The sequence below is a fragment of the Galleria mellonella genome, unplaced genomic scaffold (assembly GCF_026898425.1).
Source record: "Galleria mellonella isolate WM207_F2 unplaced genomic scaffold, CSIRO_AGI_GalMel_v1 utg96, whole genome shotgun sequence".
Taxonomy (NCBI): Eukaryota; Metazoa; Arthropoda; class Insecta; order Lepidoptera; family Pyralidae; genus Galleria; species Galleria mellonella.
Genome location: NW_026442179.1, coordinates 630,796 through 649,320, shown reverse-complemented (window position 1 = coordinate 649,320; position 18,525 = coordinate 630,796). Strand labels below are relative to the sequence as shown.

The 18,525-nt window shown below is 33.9% G+C and overlaps 1 protein-coding gene across 4 annotated transcripts in view; it reads left to right on the top strand.

Annotated features, from left to right (window-relative positions):
• The window catches only part of LOC113523582 (uncharacterized), a 39,016-nt gene that overhangs the window by 2,335 nt on the left and 18,156 nt on the right, over positions 1 to 18,525 (top strand). For all 4 annotated transcript variants that reach the window (XR_008253789.1, XM_052902827.1, XM_052902829.1 and 1 more), the window contains exons 3-6: positions 1,137 to 1,359; positions 2,751 to 3,008; positions 9,884 to 10,059; positions 10,839 to 10,951. Coding sequence is in view for 3 of the 4 variants with exons in the window: in XM_052902827.1 (XP_052758787.1) it covers positions 1,137 to 1,359; positions 2,751 to 3,008; positions 9,884 to 10,059; positions 10,839 to 10,951 (770 nt within the window). In the remaining variant the exon portion in view is untranslated. The remainder of the gene's footprint in view (positions 1 to 1,136; positions 1,360 to 2,750; positions 3,009 to 9,883; positions 10,060 to 10,838; positions 10,952 to 18,525) is intronic.

Here is an 18,525-nt window from a genome sequence, read left to right as displayed (position 1 = left end):
CGGGCACTTTTTTATAGTACAATATTTCCTTTCCTTTTATTACTTCATGAAAATAATAATTTTGAGATTATAAATATGCTAGCTTAAGGCTAAAAGCCTTAAAATGTTACCTAAATGTTACTGGCACAAAATGTAAAAATGTTATTTAATTTATAAGGTATTCAAGTAAGGTTTATGTGGGTTAATGAGTTCCTTATTCAAATAATATATTGCGCCATGATTAAAATAACTGATACTATATTACAATCTTAGTATTATGCTTAAATGGAAGCTCATGTTTGAACCAATTTTGAATATTCTTTTTATTACAATTAGTCATTGTTTGCTTGTGTAAAAAAAAAAAATAAATTAAAAACTTTATATTACCAACATTGATACTTAAGTTTGATTGATTTTTTTTTTATATTTCTTGTAAAAATACCAATAAATTCATGGCCATAATATGACATCATAAAGAATTCTATGAAGTGGCTATTACTACCTACTAGTGTGTATTACTCATTTTAATAGTATACCTATATTCAACCTTGTACTTTATTTTCAATCTAATTCTAAAAGTTCTAAAGATAAAATTTATTTATTAGTCTATAGAAGAATATAAAATAAAATATATTTATGATACATGATATTTTAGCTATTTGAGATTCAATTTCATTATTTTTTTATTGGTTTGCCATTAGGTTCTTAGTTGACCTGAGGATTTCTCGCAATTGATCCCTTTTCCATAATATTTTACTCTTTCAATGGTTCTATATCAATTACTATGCATTACTACATTTATACTGTATTCATGGCTCTCTACAGCACTCCTATAATTAAGCAATTATTGAAAACGTTTATAGTATTTATGTTTTTTTTTTTAAATAAGTGGTTTGTATAATAATAGTCACCAGTTACAAGACCATTTTGAAAAAGGTTCTGCAAAGACAGAAATTGTCAAAGTTTTGTAGAGAGCGTTATTTACTATAACGCACTCATGTAAACTAGCATACCACCCGAATATCATTGCCTCTATTCCTGTGAAAGGTAATAAAGAGAGATTTGAGAACCGTTTGTTTTTTATGTCAGTTCTAAAATATTAGGTACGCCACCTGTATCGTAGAACAAAATCATGACCTGTATTCCCATTGTCTTAGATGTCACCAAAGAAATGGTCAAAGAATACATTTGGATGGGCGCGCGCCGAAGTACTCGGTGCCCTCGTCAACGCCGTATTCCTGGTCGCGCTGTGCTTCAGCATAACAGTGGAGGCTGTGAAGCGATTTATTGAGATCGAGACGATCCATGACGCTCAGTTACTGGTCGCTGTTGGTACACTCGGATTGCTGCTTAACGTTGTGGGATTGTTCCTATTCCATGGTAAGTCAGCATGTTATCTATTAGACTCATCTGTATTGTTTGTGTATCTATGAACTTGTGTGTAACTGAGTAATACAAATGGTAATTAGGTTTTTATAAAAGATAGTTACCACGTTAAACATATTTTTTTTATCTAGATCATACATATCTAGATGTGGCGTCAAATGTCAAAACATGATTAATCAACGTATTTTTTTTAGCTAATCACGCCATTTTTTTTTATTGCAAATAATAACTATTATACATATATTGGTATATATCAAAGTTATCAATGCCGAAAAAGACTACCAAACCCATATTCACATTGAGGAATCGCAAGTCTATTAAAATTGCGTGAAACAAATTCACTCGGATAGAAATAAAAAAAATTACCTGCTTTTTCCGTTTGTAGAAAGACAGCTAGTTTTAGAGAGTAGGTAAGATTTTTTTTGATGGGTGAAAATGGAATAATAACCCCGCCTGCGCTAACGGGTTACGCTGGCGGAGCACCAGTCAAGGGTGAACGATGAGTATGAAATCAGGCCAGTTAGCCCATCATGATGAATTCATCAGGAATTAATCATGATAGTTTCCAGGGGGAACCACGAGGAGGTCGACCTGGTTGGGTATATTGCTAGCAATGGAATTTTCAGTCTCCATTACTAACAATCCCTTTCCCTCCATTAGGTAGATAGAGAAGAGCACGCAAATTATATTCTCAATTATTTTAGTGGCGTAGTGTGTCACCATAATAAATAACTATAAACCGGTTCAATAGTATGCATGTAAACAACATGGGGAAGTGAACCGATAGCTTAGATACCTACAATACGTAGTTTATTTTCCCAAACTAATTATGTAGAGCTAAAATATTATGATTGAAATTGAGTGTTATACCAAATTTTATTGAGATCTAGCGGTATTGGGAGCTGATCCTAAGTTGTATCTACTTATATATAATACATAATATAAAAATATTATATGATATAATACAAAATGTTATTTTGCACGTAACTCCTCCAATTTCACCAAAATACCACAAAAAATGTTGTATTTGCGTCATGTGTTATAGTGAAAACAGTTGTTGTGACATTTACACAAACATGTATAAATCTTGATATAAATATCATACATATATAAGATGTATTAGTGGTATAACGTTTACCAGCACTTGCTAAAATTAATCAGTCTGCGCTACCCCTTTTATAAATTTTTTATCTCTCGTTTCGGTAAAAAATTTGCGAAGTCCTACTTTAGTGTTTTCTATCTACGCTATGAACATTTGTGCAAAGTTTTAGTATCTAAAAATTTAACCCCTTATTTTAGACTGCGTGTCATCCAGCCAGTGTTAGAAAGAGACAAAGTTTTGCTGACTTTATTAACAAGTTTATTAAGTGGCATTTTCTTTTTAGAGCACGGAGGTAGTCATGGTCATTCCCATGGAGTAGTACCCCCACCGTCGAACGTCAGACATCTGACGGAAATTGTGAACAGCAACGCGGATATGGCTCTGGGTCACAACTCCACGGACCCTGAGGAGACTGATGAAATGGTACCGCCGAAGGCCGAGAAAACGTCAAATAACAATAAGCAACCGTGCCGCACGACAACTGACCCTGGACATATGAACATGAAGGGAGTCTTCTTGCACGTGCTGTCCGATGCTCTTGGTAAGTACCATCATTATAATTGTATCCATTTCACCCCTGCACATTGGCCTCCCTTGAAGCAGCTATATAGAACAGGCATTACCCACCTGCATCGATCGACCAATATTACCCGGTGCAAATATTTGGAAATAATATTAATATTTTAAAACAAGATTTTTATTTAGAAAATTGATTAATAATTGCTAAATAAATAATTATTAAATCCTCTTTTAAAAATTGATTGTAGTAATGATGTTTTAAGTGTATAATAACTTATAATTTTTTTTGTATTACTAAAAAATATAAAACTGTGGCTATAGTTTTTGCAGACTAGAGAATATATTTATGATTTACAAATCAAAAATATGCCTTATATTTTCCTTATATATATATATATATATATATATATATATATATATATATATATATATATATATATATATATATATATATATATATATATATATATTTTACTTAGAAAAAATCCTAACCGCATTTAAAAAGTTCTTTCATTATCAAAGTAACATGGACCGTATTTTATTTTAATAAAATCGCTCAAAGTCAAGGTGGCTCACTAGTGTCTGATATATTTAATAAAGTCGGTCAGGTTTACCTAATTCTGTAACATTATCTTGTTTAGTTACTCGTATGAAGTAATAATGTACGCAATAATTGTGATTGGGCAATACAAAATTCATTTAAAACTGATTACCATCATTGTTTATTGATTAATTACCATTTGTAATACAAATGCTAATCGAACGATTTTAATATATTATTATTTTGTATTACTATGTAGATTTATTGATCAATTGTGTAACACTTGGCCTTTATAGACATCAATCTAGTTATATTATGTAAAGTCGTAAACATATTAAATAAGTAGCTACACAGTATACCTACTTACAAAAACTGTGTTAATTACACAACAAATTGTCTTAGTTTTTTTTTTTTAAATAACTGAAGGAAAGCGGCTAAATATAATGCATACGTGTAATTCCCGCACATGTTACTACTATGAGTACTTCAATTTATAACGCTATTACCAGTGCCTGAATTCAACTAGGACACGTTAAATGACCGTTAAAACAGCCTATATCCTTCTCTATGCTAAATACTACAAGTATTTGGTAATGATTTATTTACTTCAATTTGTCTAGTTCCTTGTATTGGAATCGAATCATCAGTCATAAATTACATATATAAAATATATAAGTTTGCTGTTGGTTTATATCATTCTAGAATTTTGAATCAGCCTCGACATTGAATTTTACTTTCAATAAGGAAGTCATTTACGAGAGATACAGTGAGCGTGACTAAGCCGAAGAAAATTAAAGTCACAACTTTTTTTACGTAATTAAAGTTACTTTAGAATTACGGAAATTATACGGATAAGAGTGGCAAAGATTAAGGAATAAGAAGAAAAAAAACTAAAGGCATGGCCCTCTTTAACACCGGGAAAAAGAAAGTAAATACGCGGTCAAACTACTTGCATCTGATTAAACAAATTACCTTCTTACCATGGATTGACAATTTTCTGGTTACTGCTGCCGTAGAAATTGACATTACAACGTACAATATAACGCCCTCAATACCCTCATGTATTCTTAAGGGCTTGGAAGTATTATGCTTCCAGACCCCTATAATTTTTTGTCGACCGAACGCTTGCGTGTATCGCTGTGTATTTGGCCATATAATGTTACCAATAGGCCGAGAATAAAATGTTTTTGCACTAATGTCTTCGCGATTAATTAGGCCTTAGAATCAGGTGAAGACGATCTAAAAACAGATGAATGACGAATCTTTTGGCTCTAAAAAGACAAGGATGCTTGGCCTTCTACAGCGACTGTCTATGTTGCATGAATACTTCTAATATGAAAGTTTTATTATAAATTTCCGATTTAATAGATAACAAGCATGAAATATAGGAGGTGGGAGCTTTAGACTGAAGGGTAACTCCCTGGAGGTTTCTTTCCTGCAGTCAATGAGAACAGCATAAGCTGAAAAATACGAAACGTATATCTATTTTATGTTTCCTTTACACTACCAAGCGTTCTAAAGAAAATAAATTTTAACATCTACGTAAATTTTACACGGACGAAATGGTGTCTAATTGAATCATACGTACCATTCAATCTAAATACATACGTATCTAATGTTTTATTACAATAGTTTCCTTATCATAGTCATTTGAAGTGAGGTAATCAGCAATGCTCATGACCTAATTATATGCGAAAAATAATTGTAACAAACTATTTCCAAATCTTGTGCCCTTCGTATTGTCTTATTATCTATGAACCACATACTATTCTTCTTTTTCTACCTATAACTAGTATTTAATTCACCCGGTCGGATACACACTCGCCTTTAGGCTTACCAGTGCTCTCATTACAATAGACTAGGGTATGCAGGTATTGTCGTCGGAGTCTCGGACGACTTCAAGCGGGTTTCCCGCGGCTCCGGCGATAGGTGGACGAGGAACACCGGGGGGTTTTAGCCGGTAAGAGTCCGGCAGTACCCACATATCTCCTCCGAGTTATGTGAGTCTGCATAAAGCATTTCCCTTCGACAAAAAAAAAGGGTATGCAGGTATTAATAATCTAGTTGTGTCCATATCTACCATTATTTGTGCATTATCAGGAATGTGCTTTGCATATACATTTTTTCTATTTCTCTCTTTCTCTCCTTTGTCAAATCTTTTTTCTCTTATTGGAATTCCAAATAAATATTTGTTTAAATTTTTTTTTAAACTTAAAATTTCAAGTAACAAGCTTCGACCCAGTCGTTTGCATATAATCTATTAGCGCGACTATTAACATACATTATTGTATTACTAGTGTACTAGTAAGTTAAAACGTTCACCACAATAGCAATCTGCGTGTTCTAAATTGTGCCCTCAGATATTTTATAATTCTTTCCTTATATAACACATGGTATCCTAACTAGAACATCAGGCAGGTGGTATAATTGTGTGGAGCTTATATTGAAAAGAATCTGCCAACATCTGCATTACCTGTTTATTTTCAACAAACAACTTTAAATACTTCTGAGTGATTTATTTATACTGTGTTCTTATGTGCGCATATTTCATTTGTAATTTAAATAATATATATTAAATAATGTTTAAAACTTGTCCTTGCAAAACTTGTCACAGGCGTCACAGTTTAATACTTTTGTTGTTCTCAAAATCGACATACCGTCGTGTCCGATCAATTTGCCACGTATTTGTTACAATTTCCCTTCATTATTGTTTGTTATTGTGCAATGTAGGCAACAAAATAGTTGTATTCATATTACTATTACGTTTATCACCTTTATTATTTCAAATACACTTAGACCTGGAGTGCCATTATTAGTAATAGCGTATTCAATATTAATGGCCGTTTATAGTTTATGTTATTTATTGAAATTATTCCATCACTAAATACTACCAATCAAACCAGTTTTGATAATTTATAAAATGTATTGAAGTTATCACATCCTAGTTCTACTCTCAGCCCTATTCTGTGGTGTACATGATTTGTAAAACCATTTTGAACTTTGAATTCTTTTCATATAAGTTCATTATTGTCACACATTTTAAATTATGAAAATGGAATCTTAACCCTGCGTTATTAAGTGAATTGATGTCAGATAAACACCAACGCTAAAGTTATTAAAATAAATTTCAAAATTACTTAGGTTATACAAATTCTTATTCTTGACACGTCCTCAGCGACCACGCTATAGTTCGCTCTATTAGTAATCCCTTGGTTCCTACTTATGACGATTATGTTAAAAAACTAAACGATTGGAAAAGTACTAATGATTATCACAGGTTTTTTGGCCTCGTTATTAATTATGTATTCCTTATTAATATTGTAAATGCAAAATAGTTAAGTTTGTTTACGCTTTGATGCGTTAACGGCTCAACTAGTCATCAGGAAGTTTGACATACACGTACTCTTTGGGATGGAGGGCATATGCTACTTTTTTATCTCGACTCCACATACTTAGTCAAGAGTTAAGACTAATTACAAATAACTAAAATTCAACAATATCATATAATTGAAAATGGATTTTTTAATGGATGATAATGGAATAGTAACCTCGCCTGCGCTAACGGTATACGTTGAATGAGAGTTGATGGGTGAGAATGAAAAGGCAGGTCAGTTAGATAGCCCATCGTGATGAATACACTTGGAACTCGTGGTACAATGTTTTCTAGGGGGATTGGTAGTCCGTATTACTAAAAATATCTTTCCTTCCAAATAGAATGGTATCCCCGTCTATGCTATTGGTATACTCTAGCGGAGCACCTACGATAAATGTTAAGTCAGGATAAAAAGGCAGAATTGTGAAGAATTCGACAAGAATTAATTACTTCTAGGAGAACCGCGTGAAGGTCGACCTGATAGCGTATATTGCTGGCAATAGAGCTGTTAGAATCCATTACTAACAATCCTTTTCCCCCCAGGAGTGATATATTGAAAAGAGATCATAGAATAAGAATCTGCACCTTGTATAAGGTTATATTTTAATTTATTTAAATATAAAATATAATTAAAATTAAAATCGACCTATACCAATTTTCTTAGATAATTTCTTGGCAATTGTATTGATTACGTTGCAGGCGACCGTTATTGACATTATTTCGTGAACGACAAAGTCACAATGTGCGAACCGTAGTAACCTTGTGCCAGTTTCTTTAAAATCTTTATCACATAGGTACGCTAGTTGATCAGTTACATTGATCACTTTGAAAATTATCTATATTTGACTTTGAAGGTTAATGGCTAGGCGTGGCCAGAGATTAACATGTGAAATTACAAAATTTTATTGTTTTGATGATTAAACAAATAAAGGCACCTAAGTAATTACGATACGATATTATTTTAATATGATTCATACGTTGCATTATCTCTTTTTGGTTTCACAAGGAAGTGGCTGAACAGAACCTTCATAATTTAACCTCATACATTTGTCTGTGACTTTGTTATAATATTATGCAAATAGCTTCGCTATTTTCGTATCGTGTCTAATTATAGTGCAATTTGTTGAATGACTTGAATCAATTTAAGGGGATTCCCATACAGTTTACTTGATGATATAAAAATCATTATTGTATTGAAACATTTTTTCCAAAGAAACATGAGACGAATGAGTAAAAAACTTTAGGCCTCCCATTCTAAATTGACATGTGAACACGCCCTGTTTGTATAGATCGTAGGTTGTAAACATGGGCGATAACGCCGCACCGTGTGCGTTTAAGACTTTCAGGTGAGCTGTTAAATAACCAAAGAAAATTATTATTGAAATATAATAGCAGCAGCACTTAATGTGTGACAATAACCCACTCATACATAAACGAGATATCTCCTTTAGAAAATTAAAAGGATTTAGAAAAGGGCGAACACAGAAGATCATGGAAAGGTCGAAATGTCACAGAGTTTTCTGTCTGAAAAATGCTCCTGTTTCAATGATAATAATAACTGTGGCAATATGTCTTTTAAATTTATGAGAATTAATAAATAAATTTAGGATGGGGACTCTAGAAAAATACATGTGTGCAAAGTGGGGGTGGACAAATTAAAGATAGCTAGATATTTTTTATTAGATAACAACACAGTATAAAAGGAAGATATACTTGTACACAGCATATATAACATTTCAAATGTACAACTGACTATTGATAATATAAAAAGTGTATATAAAAAAAACACATGAAAACTCCAGATTTTGTATTGTATTTTATCAATACATGTTTCTTTGGGTGAATTATTCAATTTCACTAATAGAACACTTATACATAGTATGTATGATTCACTATAATTTCGAACAAAGTTAAGGAAATGGAATATATTATTATATTGTTTAATTATACCTCGTGGCCGTAACTTGCATAATAAATGCAAATGCCCTGGTTGAGTAAAATGCCACGAAAATGACAGTCCTATTTTAAATCAATTTCTTTTTTTAAATGTACTATTACTTAATAATACTTTGAGTATTCTCTTAGTTGACTGGAGAATATCCATTGACGTTTTTAAAATTTTAATTAGTCTCCAAGGAGGGCCTGATTCCTTAAAAACGGAACATTATGTACTTTCACTCATAATCATCATATCTGCTATTAAGTGTCCACTGTTAAACATAGGCCTCCCACTTGGGAGGATTTTGCCAGTAGTTACCACGCTTGGCAAGTGGTTTAGCAACCGCAGACTTTTGGTGACTTTCAGACATGTGCTTGCATATAGTTGAGAGTCTTTATTGTGATTATTTCTTGTAATTATTTATATTTATAATAAGTTTACTATTGTAATCTTTTGGAGGAAACAATAAAGAGTATCTATCTATCTATCTATCTTGCTCGCATCCTGGGGTGAGCAGGGCCCACCCTACTCTCCCCTTAAATACGCTTACGAAAATAAAGCTTCTAGGAATAAATCTACCGTTGTACTCTTACCTCGATTATTTCTTCTGTTCTCTTTTTTTTCTGTATACAATAAAGATTTTTAAACGAACAAACAATAATAATGCACGTGGCTAAAAATATGTTATATATTAATAATATACCAGAGGGAGACTTTGTACAAAAGTCGATTGCTTGGGTACCTCTGTCCCATTCGTGTTTCAACCGTGAAGCAGTTGTGTTTGCATGGCTGTGTTTCGGTTTGAAGGGTGGGATATGGCGTAAATTTACAGGGTACGGAGGAATAACATCTGAGTCCTCAGTAATGGCAACGCGGGGGGGGGGGGGTATCATGGGCGAATCAGTATACTCTGTTATGTCCATGGTACTGCTCATGTCTATAGGCGACGGTTATCATTTTCCATCGGGTGGACCGTCAGCTTGTTTGCCATTCTAAGTTGTATAAAAAGAATGTTTTAATTATTCAATTTTTCCATTGTTCCAGGTTCCATTATAGTAGTAGGTTCAGCGTTAGTAGTATGGCTCACCGACTGGAAATACAAGTATTACATCGACCCAGCGCTCAGTATAGTCCTAGTCATTCTTATCCTCGCGTCAGTGTGGCCTTTGTTAAGAGAATCCTCGCTCATCTTGTTACAAACTGTGCCCACACATATCCAGGTATGACCATTTTAATTTATATGTATATATATTTATATATCTAAACAAGTACCACGCATCGTTGCTCAAACCATGTTATGTATTTGAAAGCAAAGGACAAATGTATAGAGATCGTTTAACGAATATAATATAGATGGTTGAAACCAATCGAGTCTACACATTTCTGTATTATTGTTATTCCTATCTCTCGATATAAGCGGTTGGAGGTGTATCCTATAATGTTTGTTATCTACTTTAAGCGATTTTAAAATAATTTAAGATTTTTTCCACAAAAAAATACAAGCGTGACAAAATCATTTATTTTGTTTAAAAAAAAACTACTGAACCGATTTTGATAATTTTTTTATAGAACCAATCTGGAAGTATATCCTGTCTGATAATAAAGAATTTTTAAAATCGATTTATAAATGAGAATTATGAAGTAACAAACAAAAAAATATACAACCTAATTAAGAACCTACCGCTTTTTTTAAGTTGGAAAATAAAGTCCTTAATTCGCATATTCATATATTTTTGGTTTGTGTATAACTTCACTATTTTTGAGTTTATTTTAAGGCTCTGTATCTTTTTATTTTTTTATGGAGCAAAATCTTACCGTATGCACTAATTATATTGGGATTTATAGTTTAAGTTTGCTTAAGCCATTCATATTCATTGTAATTTTTGTACTGACTAAACTTTAAGCTCTCAAAATGATTGATAAACACGCGGACGATAAACAACCTTATTTGCATAACGATAAAACATAAACCAGTTTTTCAAACGCACTGTTTACTCAGGTGGACGCTATACAGAGGCGTTTGTTGGAGAAGGTGGACGGAGTGCTCGCCGTCCACGAGTTCCACGTGTGGCAATTGGCTGGGGACAGGATCATCGCTAGTGCGCATATTAGGTATGTTATTTCAGTCAGTATAGTTTGTCAGTCTAAATTTTTTTTTGGTGGGTATCATCAAGTTTTTTTTTATGGGTGATAATAGAAACATCATTATCATTTCAGCCGTTAATTGTCCACTGCTGAACATAGTCCTTCCCCATAAGAGGGGATTTTGCCAGTAATTGCCACGCTTGGCAGGAGGATTAGCAACGGCGGTTAGCTTTTGGAGATGTTTTAATAGGGACGTTGCTGCCGATCCCAAAACCATTAAGTTCTCTCTTGCATCTTCGACACACACGGAAAAGAAAGTGGTGGCCCATTCTATGCCGGGAGCACACGGCGAACTTCTATACTATACTAATGGTTTAAACGTGCGTTTGTCTAATGTATATCTAACTTGTATCTAACATCTATCATGTAATAGTTATTCAATTTTTTTATTGTTATTCTTGAAAAAATATGTCAAGGATTTAGTATTTATTTAGTTGCGATAATTTTAATCCGCGACAGACGATTCTTTGTATTGTTTGCTAAAAACATAACTATATTTTTACTGCCTACCTACGTACATATTTATTTTGGTATATGGGAATTAGCCTCATTCCAGTTTGTTTTATTTATACCGTCAATATATTAAACTAGCTGATACCCGTGACTTTATTCGCGTGGTATTTATTATTCCTGTTTATTATATGTCGATGTATGTATCTACTTATTTATTATGTCCTATATGTACTATAAAAAAATTAACAAATGACTTGTCGTTCTCACTCTTTGCCTCAGATAAAATGACTTTACTTAAGCAGGTTATGTACTAAACAGTATAAGTTACTATAGTTTTTTTGAACTATTTCACAGGAACTATTTAATTTTTCGTGATCAAAAGTATCTAAAATTGTTGACCGGGGATGTAAGGTACCACCATGCAAAATTTCATTTAAATCGGTCCAACAGTTTTGGAGATTAGCCCATACAAACAGACAAAACAAAAATTGTATCGTTATATTAATTAATTGTCTTACTTAATTTCTATATTGTGTAATGCAAAACAAGTATACTCATTCATTCATTCAAAAGGGACAAAATATTTGAAAAAAAATCTGGATGTATGGATCTGTTTCACTTCTAACGTCCCCCTGACTGAAAAGGGATTGTTAGCAATGAAGTTCGACATTGCTAGCAATATATGCCCTATCAGGTCGACCTCCACGTGGTTCCCCTTGGAAACCATCGTGATTGAAATGAACAATTCTTGTTAAATTCGTCACGATGGGCTAACTGACCTGCTTCATCCTTATCTATCATCCCTCACTGGTGCCCCGACGGTGTATATCAATAGCACGGGTGGGGTTACCATTCCATTATCACCCATTAAAAAAAAACGTCCCCCTGATTCGGCTTTTAGTGTTTTTTATTTCTATGTGCAGTCATTCGACCTCTACAGTATAATTATATGTAAATATATATAAATAGTATCTAACCTCCTCGCCTGCGCTGTCGGTTTAATCTGACAGGGTAGTAATGAGTGATGATAAATAAGGATGAATGTAGGTCTGTTAGCATAATGTATTCGACAAGAATTAGAATACGATAGTTTTCAGGGAGAACCGCGTGAAGGTCGACCTGACAGGGTGTATATGATCGCAATGGCTCTTTTCGGTATAGAACAATGTCTACGACTGAACTTGAGAAAAATTTAAAGATATAAAAATACTATCTGAATATAGATTATTCTTATCTCGTTATCTTATTATAGGCATTTGTTAAAATGTGTACAAAGAAAACATAGAATGTATACTACAATTAAAAGGAATATTTTATAGTTTTTCGTAGCGTGAAAGGTGAAAGATGTGATGTTGAATCGACGACCACGGTTTTTTTTATGGATGATAATGGAATGGGATGGAAATAACCCCACCTGTGCAGGGGGAAACGGGATTGTTAGTAATGGAGACTGAGAATCCCATTGCTAGCAATATACCCAACCAGGTGGGCTAACTGGCCTGTTTTTATTCTCATCTATCACCCTTCACTGGTGCTCCGCCAGCGTATCCCGTTAGCGCAGGCGGGGTTACCATACCATTTTCACCCATCAAAAAACCACCTGCGCTAGCAGTATACACTGGAGGGGCACCAGTGAAGGATGATAGATGAGAATGAAAAAGCACATCGTGATGAATACATCTGAAATTCAGCACGATGATTTCCATTGGGAACCGCGTGTAGGTCGACCTGACAGGGTATATTGTTAGCAATGGGACGGGTAGTCTGCATTGCTAACAATCCCTTTCCCCCTCGACGACCACATTGTATTACTGATTAGATATGTCGCCTCTAATAAAGTCTGGTCTCGAGTTCGATATACGAAACTAAAAGTTAAATTGGCTAGGAATTTCGTATTCTGTACAGTGCTTCCAGATGTTCCGTTGTCTGATTTCTAATAGCATAATAATACCACCGGTTTTTGCCTCATAGGGAAGAATTTTTCTTTAATAATACACGCCACTTTTGTAGCAGTAATTTAATTCTTTATATGAGGAACGAAAGGGATTAGTAGTAATAGGATCTAACAGCCCTATTATTAGCAATATACCCTATCAGATCGACCTCCACGCGGTTCCCCCTTGAACCATCGTAGTCTTGTCGAATTCTTCACCATAAGTAAACTGACCTGCCTTCATCCTCACCTATCCGATAACGCAGACGGGGTTGCCATTCCATCTTCACTCATTAGAAGAAAATCTTTAAATGAATGTTTAAAGTTTGCGATTAACCGACTTCTATACAAACGTTTACCTACTTTTCCCATTAGATAACTAATTCCCTAATATACTTCGTTATGATCTCATTTTCTGTACATTTACTGTAGAATTTATCTGTTAATTTGTCAGTTTTGTAACAGAGTAAATATACAAGTAATAGCACTCCTTTTCAGCGGACTTAAAAAAAGAGGTTCTTATTTTTTTTTTTTTATGTTTATTAACTCATAACTCCATCAAATGTAAACCGATTTGTAAAATACTTTTTTATTTTTCTAAAAGGACTTACTTATAAATAAGTTTCGTAGAAGTTTAACGTCGTAGTTAAAAGTCGGTTCAGTAGCTTAGTTTTTCAATCCACATAACTTATTTTGCCACAATTGAAGTCTTTTTTTTTTTATATACAATCTTAAATTATTGCATCTAAGATTACGTGAAAGGGGACTAAGGTAGCAAATTTTAGTACTGCAGTAAAGAAGTATTAAGACTGTATTAAATTATTTGTCCAGTGTTGGCCGTATCCTCTTCTTTTGAGAACGCACTCGTGTCCAAAATTAAGTTAAAAATTTGTAAAATTTTAAATTCACTATCTTCTGCCTAACAATGTTGTATTAGTCCGGTCTACTCTCTTTATAATGTAAAGATAAGGTACATATTTTCCATTGTTAGCAATGATACAGCTAATAGGTAGGCGGTGATAATTATTTATGAATTATAGGTATATTATGCAAAATGTCACCCTAAAATTTAATCCCGTTATCAGTTACAAGTCTACGTGACATAGATATCATATTATATTGTCTGTGGCCGCGTCTTTGTCCGTGTAATCGGAATAGAAAGTAGCCTTACTTCTCCATCTCAAATACTACGTTTATATCAAATTTTATTGTTCTTTAATCATATTATATCATTATACGTAGCGTTATCTGGTTGTAAACTATGTATAGTTTGTGTTATGGAGACTGGACAACTGACAGACTGCCGATCAGTCATATCGTCATAGTCGTAGAATACTGACGGATCTGACGAATATTACATATATATATATCCATCAGTATTCTACGACTATGACGATATCTCCGTCATATCTACCTAAATGAGACAGACGCGCTGAAATACTTTATTTAATACATACATGTAATATGTTGCTTTGTGGTCCCGGCATAGAATGAGCCACCCTTTTCTTTCCAGTCCCTCTTAAGATATCACTAAAAGCCCAACTGCGGTTACTAACCCGCCTGCCAAGCGTAGCAACTACTGACGAAACACCCCATATGAGGAAGTTCTATGTTCAACAGTGGACAGTTCAACAGTTAACGGTTAATATGGGGGGAAAGGGATTGTTAGTAATGGAGACTAAAAATCCCATTGCTAGCAATATACCTAACCGGGTCGACCTCCACGCGGTTCCCCCTGGAAAGTATCATGATTAATTCCTGATGAATTCATCATGATAGGCTGACGGGCCTGTTTTCATTCTCATGGATCACCCTTCACTGGTGCTCCGCCAGCGTATCCCGTTAGCGCAAGCGAAGTTACCAATCCATTTTCATCCAACAAAAAAAAAACGGTTACTATGATGATGTAATAAATACATAGAAACATCCAGAAATTTAACCATTTCAATATGAAAGTAGCTAATAATTAGTGAAATGAAATTTATTTGCCAGAAACTTAAAAAATTAAAAATGATTCACGCTCAGTAAAGATATTGCGTTATACATATAATAAGTACAGTCGAACGTTTTGTTTCTCAATTCGAATCAAGTATTTTTTTTTTTTTATACAACTTAGAATAGCAAACAAGCTGACGGCCCACCTGATGGAAAGTGGTAACCGTCGCCTATAGAAATGAGCAGTACCATGGACATAACAGAGTATACTGTTTCGCCCATGATATTTCCCATGCGTTGCCTTTCCTGAGGAGACAGGTGTTATTCCTCTGTACCCAGTAAAAAGTATATTAAACTATCATTTACCAAGGTTACCAAGGGTTAACCCTTTGCACTCCAGCCTAGTAACTCATAGAGGATACCAATAACTCCAGCACTATATTAGTTACAAGTACATACACCTGTGATATAGAAGAAGAATGGAGTCGTTGCAATAAAACAAAACATTTATTTCTTAGCTATTTTATAAAGGGCGCTGAGTCAGTAAAACAACCGAGTTACTGTAGCCGCGACAGTGGATTTAATGTTAACATTTTAATGTCGCAAATACGGCGACAACGGAGTGCAAAGGGTTAACTATATTCTAGTTACATTTCACTGCTAAAGTGCTGAATTAATTCGGACGATATTATCCACAGAGATAAACCAAAGCTGAGCGTAGCATTACAGTTGTAACACAATCAAAACATTAAAGTTATCTACCTAGTTGATTATGTACTTGTATCAACAAATGCCTGCGTAATTCAATATATGGATTAGATTAATAAAATTCTAGACATAATGTTTATAACATTCCGTGAGAATTTACTGAATTACCGAGATAAAAAAAAAATATTTTGATATACGCTATCGCTATATCAATCGGCATCTTTTGAATCTACTCAGGTTTTTTTTAATGGATGATAATGGAATGGTAACCCCGCCTATGCTAACGGTATACGTTGGTGGGGCACCAGTGAAGGATTATAGATGAGGATGAAGTAGGTCAGTTAGCCCATCGTGACGAATTCAACAAGAATTGTTCACGATGGTTTCCAGGAGGGACGACGTGGAGCATATTCCTAGCATTGCAATTAGTATTCTGTATTACTAATAATTCCTCCCCCCTTCCCTGGTAGATGAGGATGAAAAGGCAAATCAATTAGCTCATCGTAGTGAGTCTGCCTAGAATTTAGCACGATGGTGACCAGAGGGAACTACGGGAGGTCAACCTGACAGAGTATATTGCTAGCAATAGGATTGATAGTCCGCGTTACTAATAAATCTCAAATAATAATAGGAGGGCGTCCTATTATATCGTGACTTCGGAAAATCGTATGGTATCATGCCGTACTACAGAAAATTATGAAAATGCCCAATTGGTTCTGTGACTTTATCAATGCCTGCAGCATTTGAAAATTACAATTATTAGAAGGAAAACTATGTGTTTTCCTTTATATTTGAACCGGAAAGGCTGTATGACTAATAGAAAAATCCCATGGTTCTCAGTCACACGTTAAATTACAGTTTATCACCATCATACTTATTTTTACTGTGGAACACTAATGAATGTGTACAGTTTTAGAATGCCAAACTAACTGATACTCCACCTGATGGAGAGTAGCAAACATCACCTTCTATATCCTAACCATTACTGTTTATGAGCATTTTTTTTAATGGGTGAAAATGGATTGGTAACCCCGCCCGCGCTAACGGGATACGCTGGCGGAGCACTAGTGAAGGGTGATAGATGAGAATGAAAACAGGCCAGTTAGCCCATCATGATGAACTCATCAGGAATTAACCATGATAGTTTCCAGGGGGAACCGTGAGGAGGTCGACCTGGTTGGGTATATTACCAGCAATGGGATTCTTAGTCTCCATTGCTAACAATCCCTTTCCCCCCTGAGCATTAGGATATTGCATCTTCCTTCACAGTTCTTAATAAGAACGCTTTAGGTGCTTGTAAAACACTTGGCGTATTTAGGTAACTCGAATGCTTCACAACGGTTATGGTTAAATAGTATGTAAATGAAGTTCATCGACCTTCATTTTTTTTTATTTGGCGCGCATTCGCAGTTGAATCGGATGTCAAAGTAACATCGTTTGAGCAAGTTCCTTCTATTAGAAAGACATAAAAGGTTTACTTGTAATTAAAATATTTTACATTGTTCATTATCATTATAAAACTGAGCATAATTTTTTCTTTTTTTTTATATACATATTTAGATTTTCATAGCGTTCATATTGAAAGTGTTTTTCTTTATTTCTTGTATATCATCCAAATAAACGCGAGTCCAGCCAAATCTGTCGCGTTTTTGAAAATCTATTTCACAAATAAATCGGTTTTGGCGCAATCCCAATAGTCTTTGTGCTAAGTAAAACCAATGTCAACGAACCAATGCTCCAGATGCTTACAAGTTTATTTACTGTTTTATATATTACATGTATTGTTCAAAAGGGAAAAATATACAAATAAAAATCAAATACTCTATCTCTCTCTCTATCCTAAATCTCTTCATGCTATTTTTTTAAATTCATTGATAATTTGCCTAATAATAATATTTCTAAAGTAAAATCATTTTCGTAATAGTTAATAACGTCGACCTCGTGTACAGTAACTTACTAACTTACAGCAATTCCACAATTAAGAAAAATCTAACAAAACCGCATTTATCATAATTTTTATGTGACACGATCACCGACGCAAATATTTCACGTAAAGAGAAAATCAATTGAAGCCAAATAGATTTTACGTTAAAAACATCGTCAAAAAATAAAAAAAATGAATTAGTACTCATAATTGCTTGGCCTAGTTATGCTAAAATATTCAGTATATAACACAATACGTCTATGTAACTAGCGCGCCAACAATCTGAAAATGTTTTTGTATAACAAATATCTAACCTTGACAAGCAGCATTGGTTGTCAAGACTAGTTTCAATGTAAACAAATTAACCTAAATAGTGATATAAATCTATTAGAAATTATTATTATTCTACAATTTATTGCAAATGACAAAATAAATTGGCGCTTTTCTTTATAGTAGATAGAAACCTATAGACATAATAGAATGCCTATAGACACGACGGCGCACAGTGGGAACTTTGACTCCTTTTCATCTCATAAATCTATAACTTCCGTATTAATAAAGATATGTACATGATTTTTTTTCCTGATA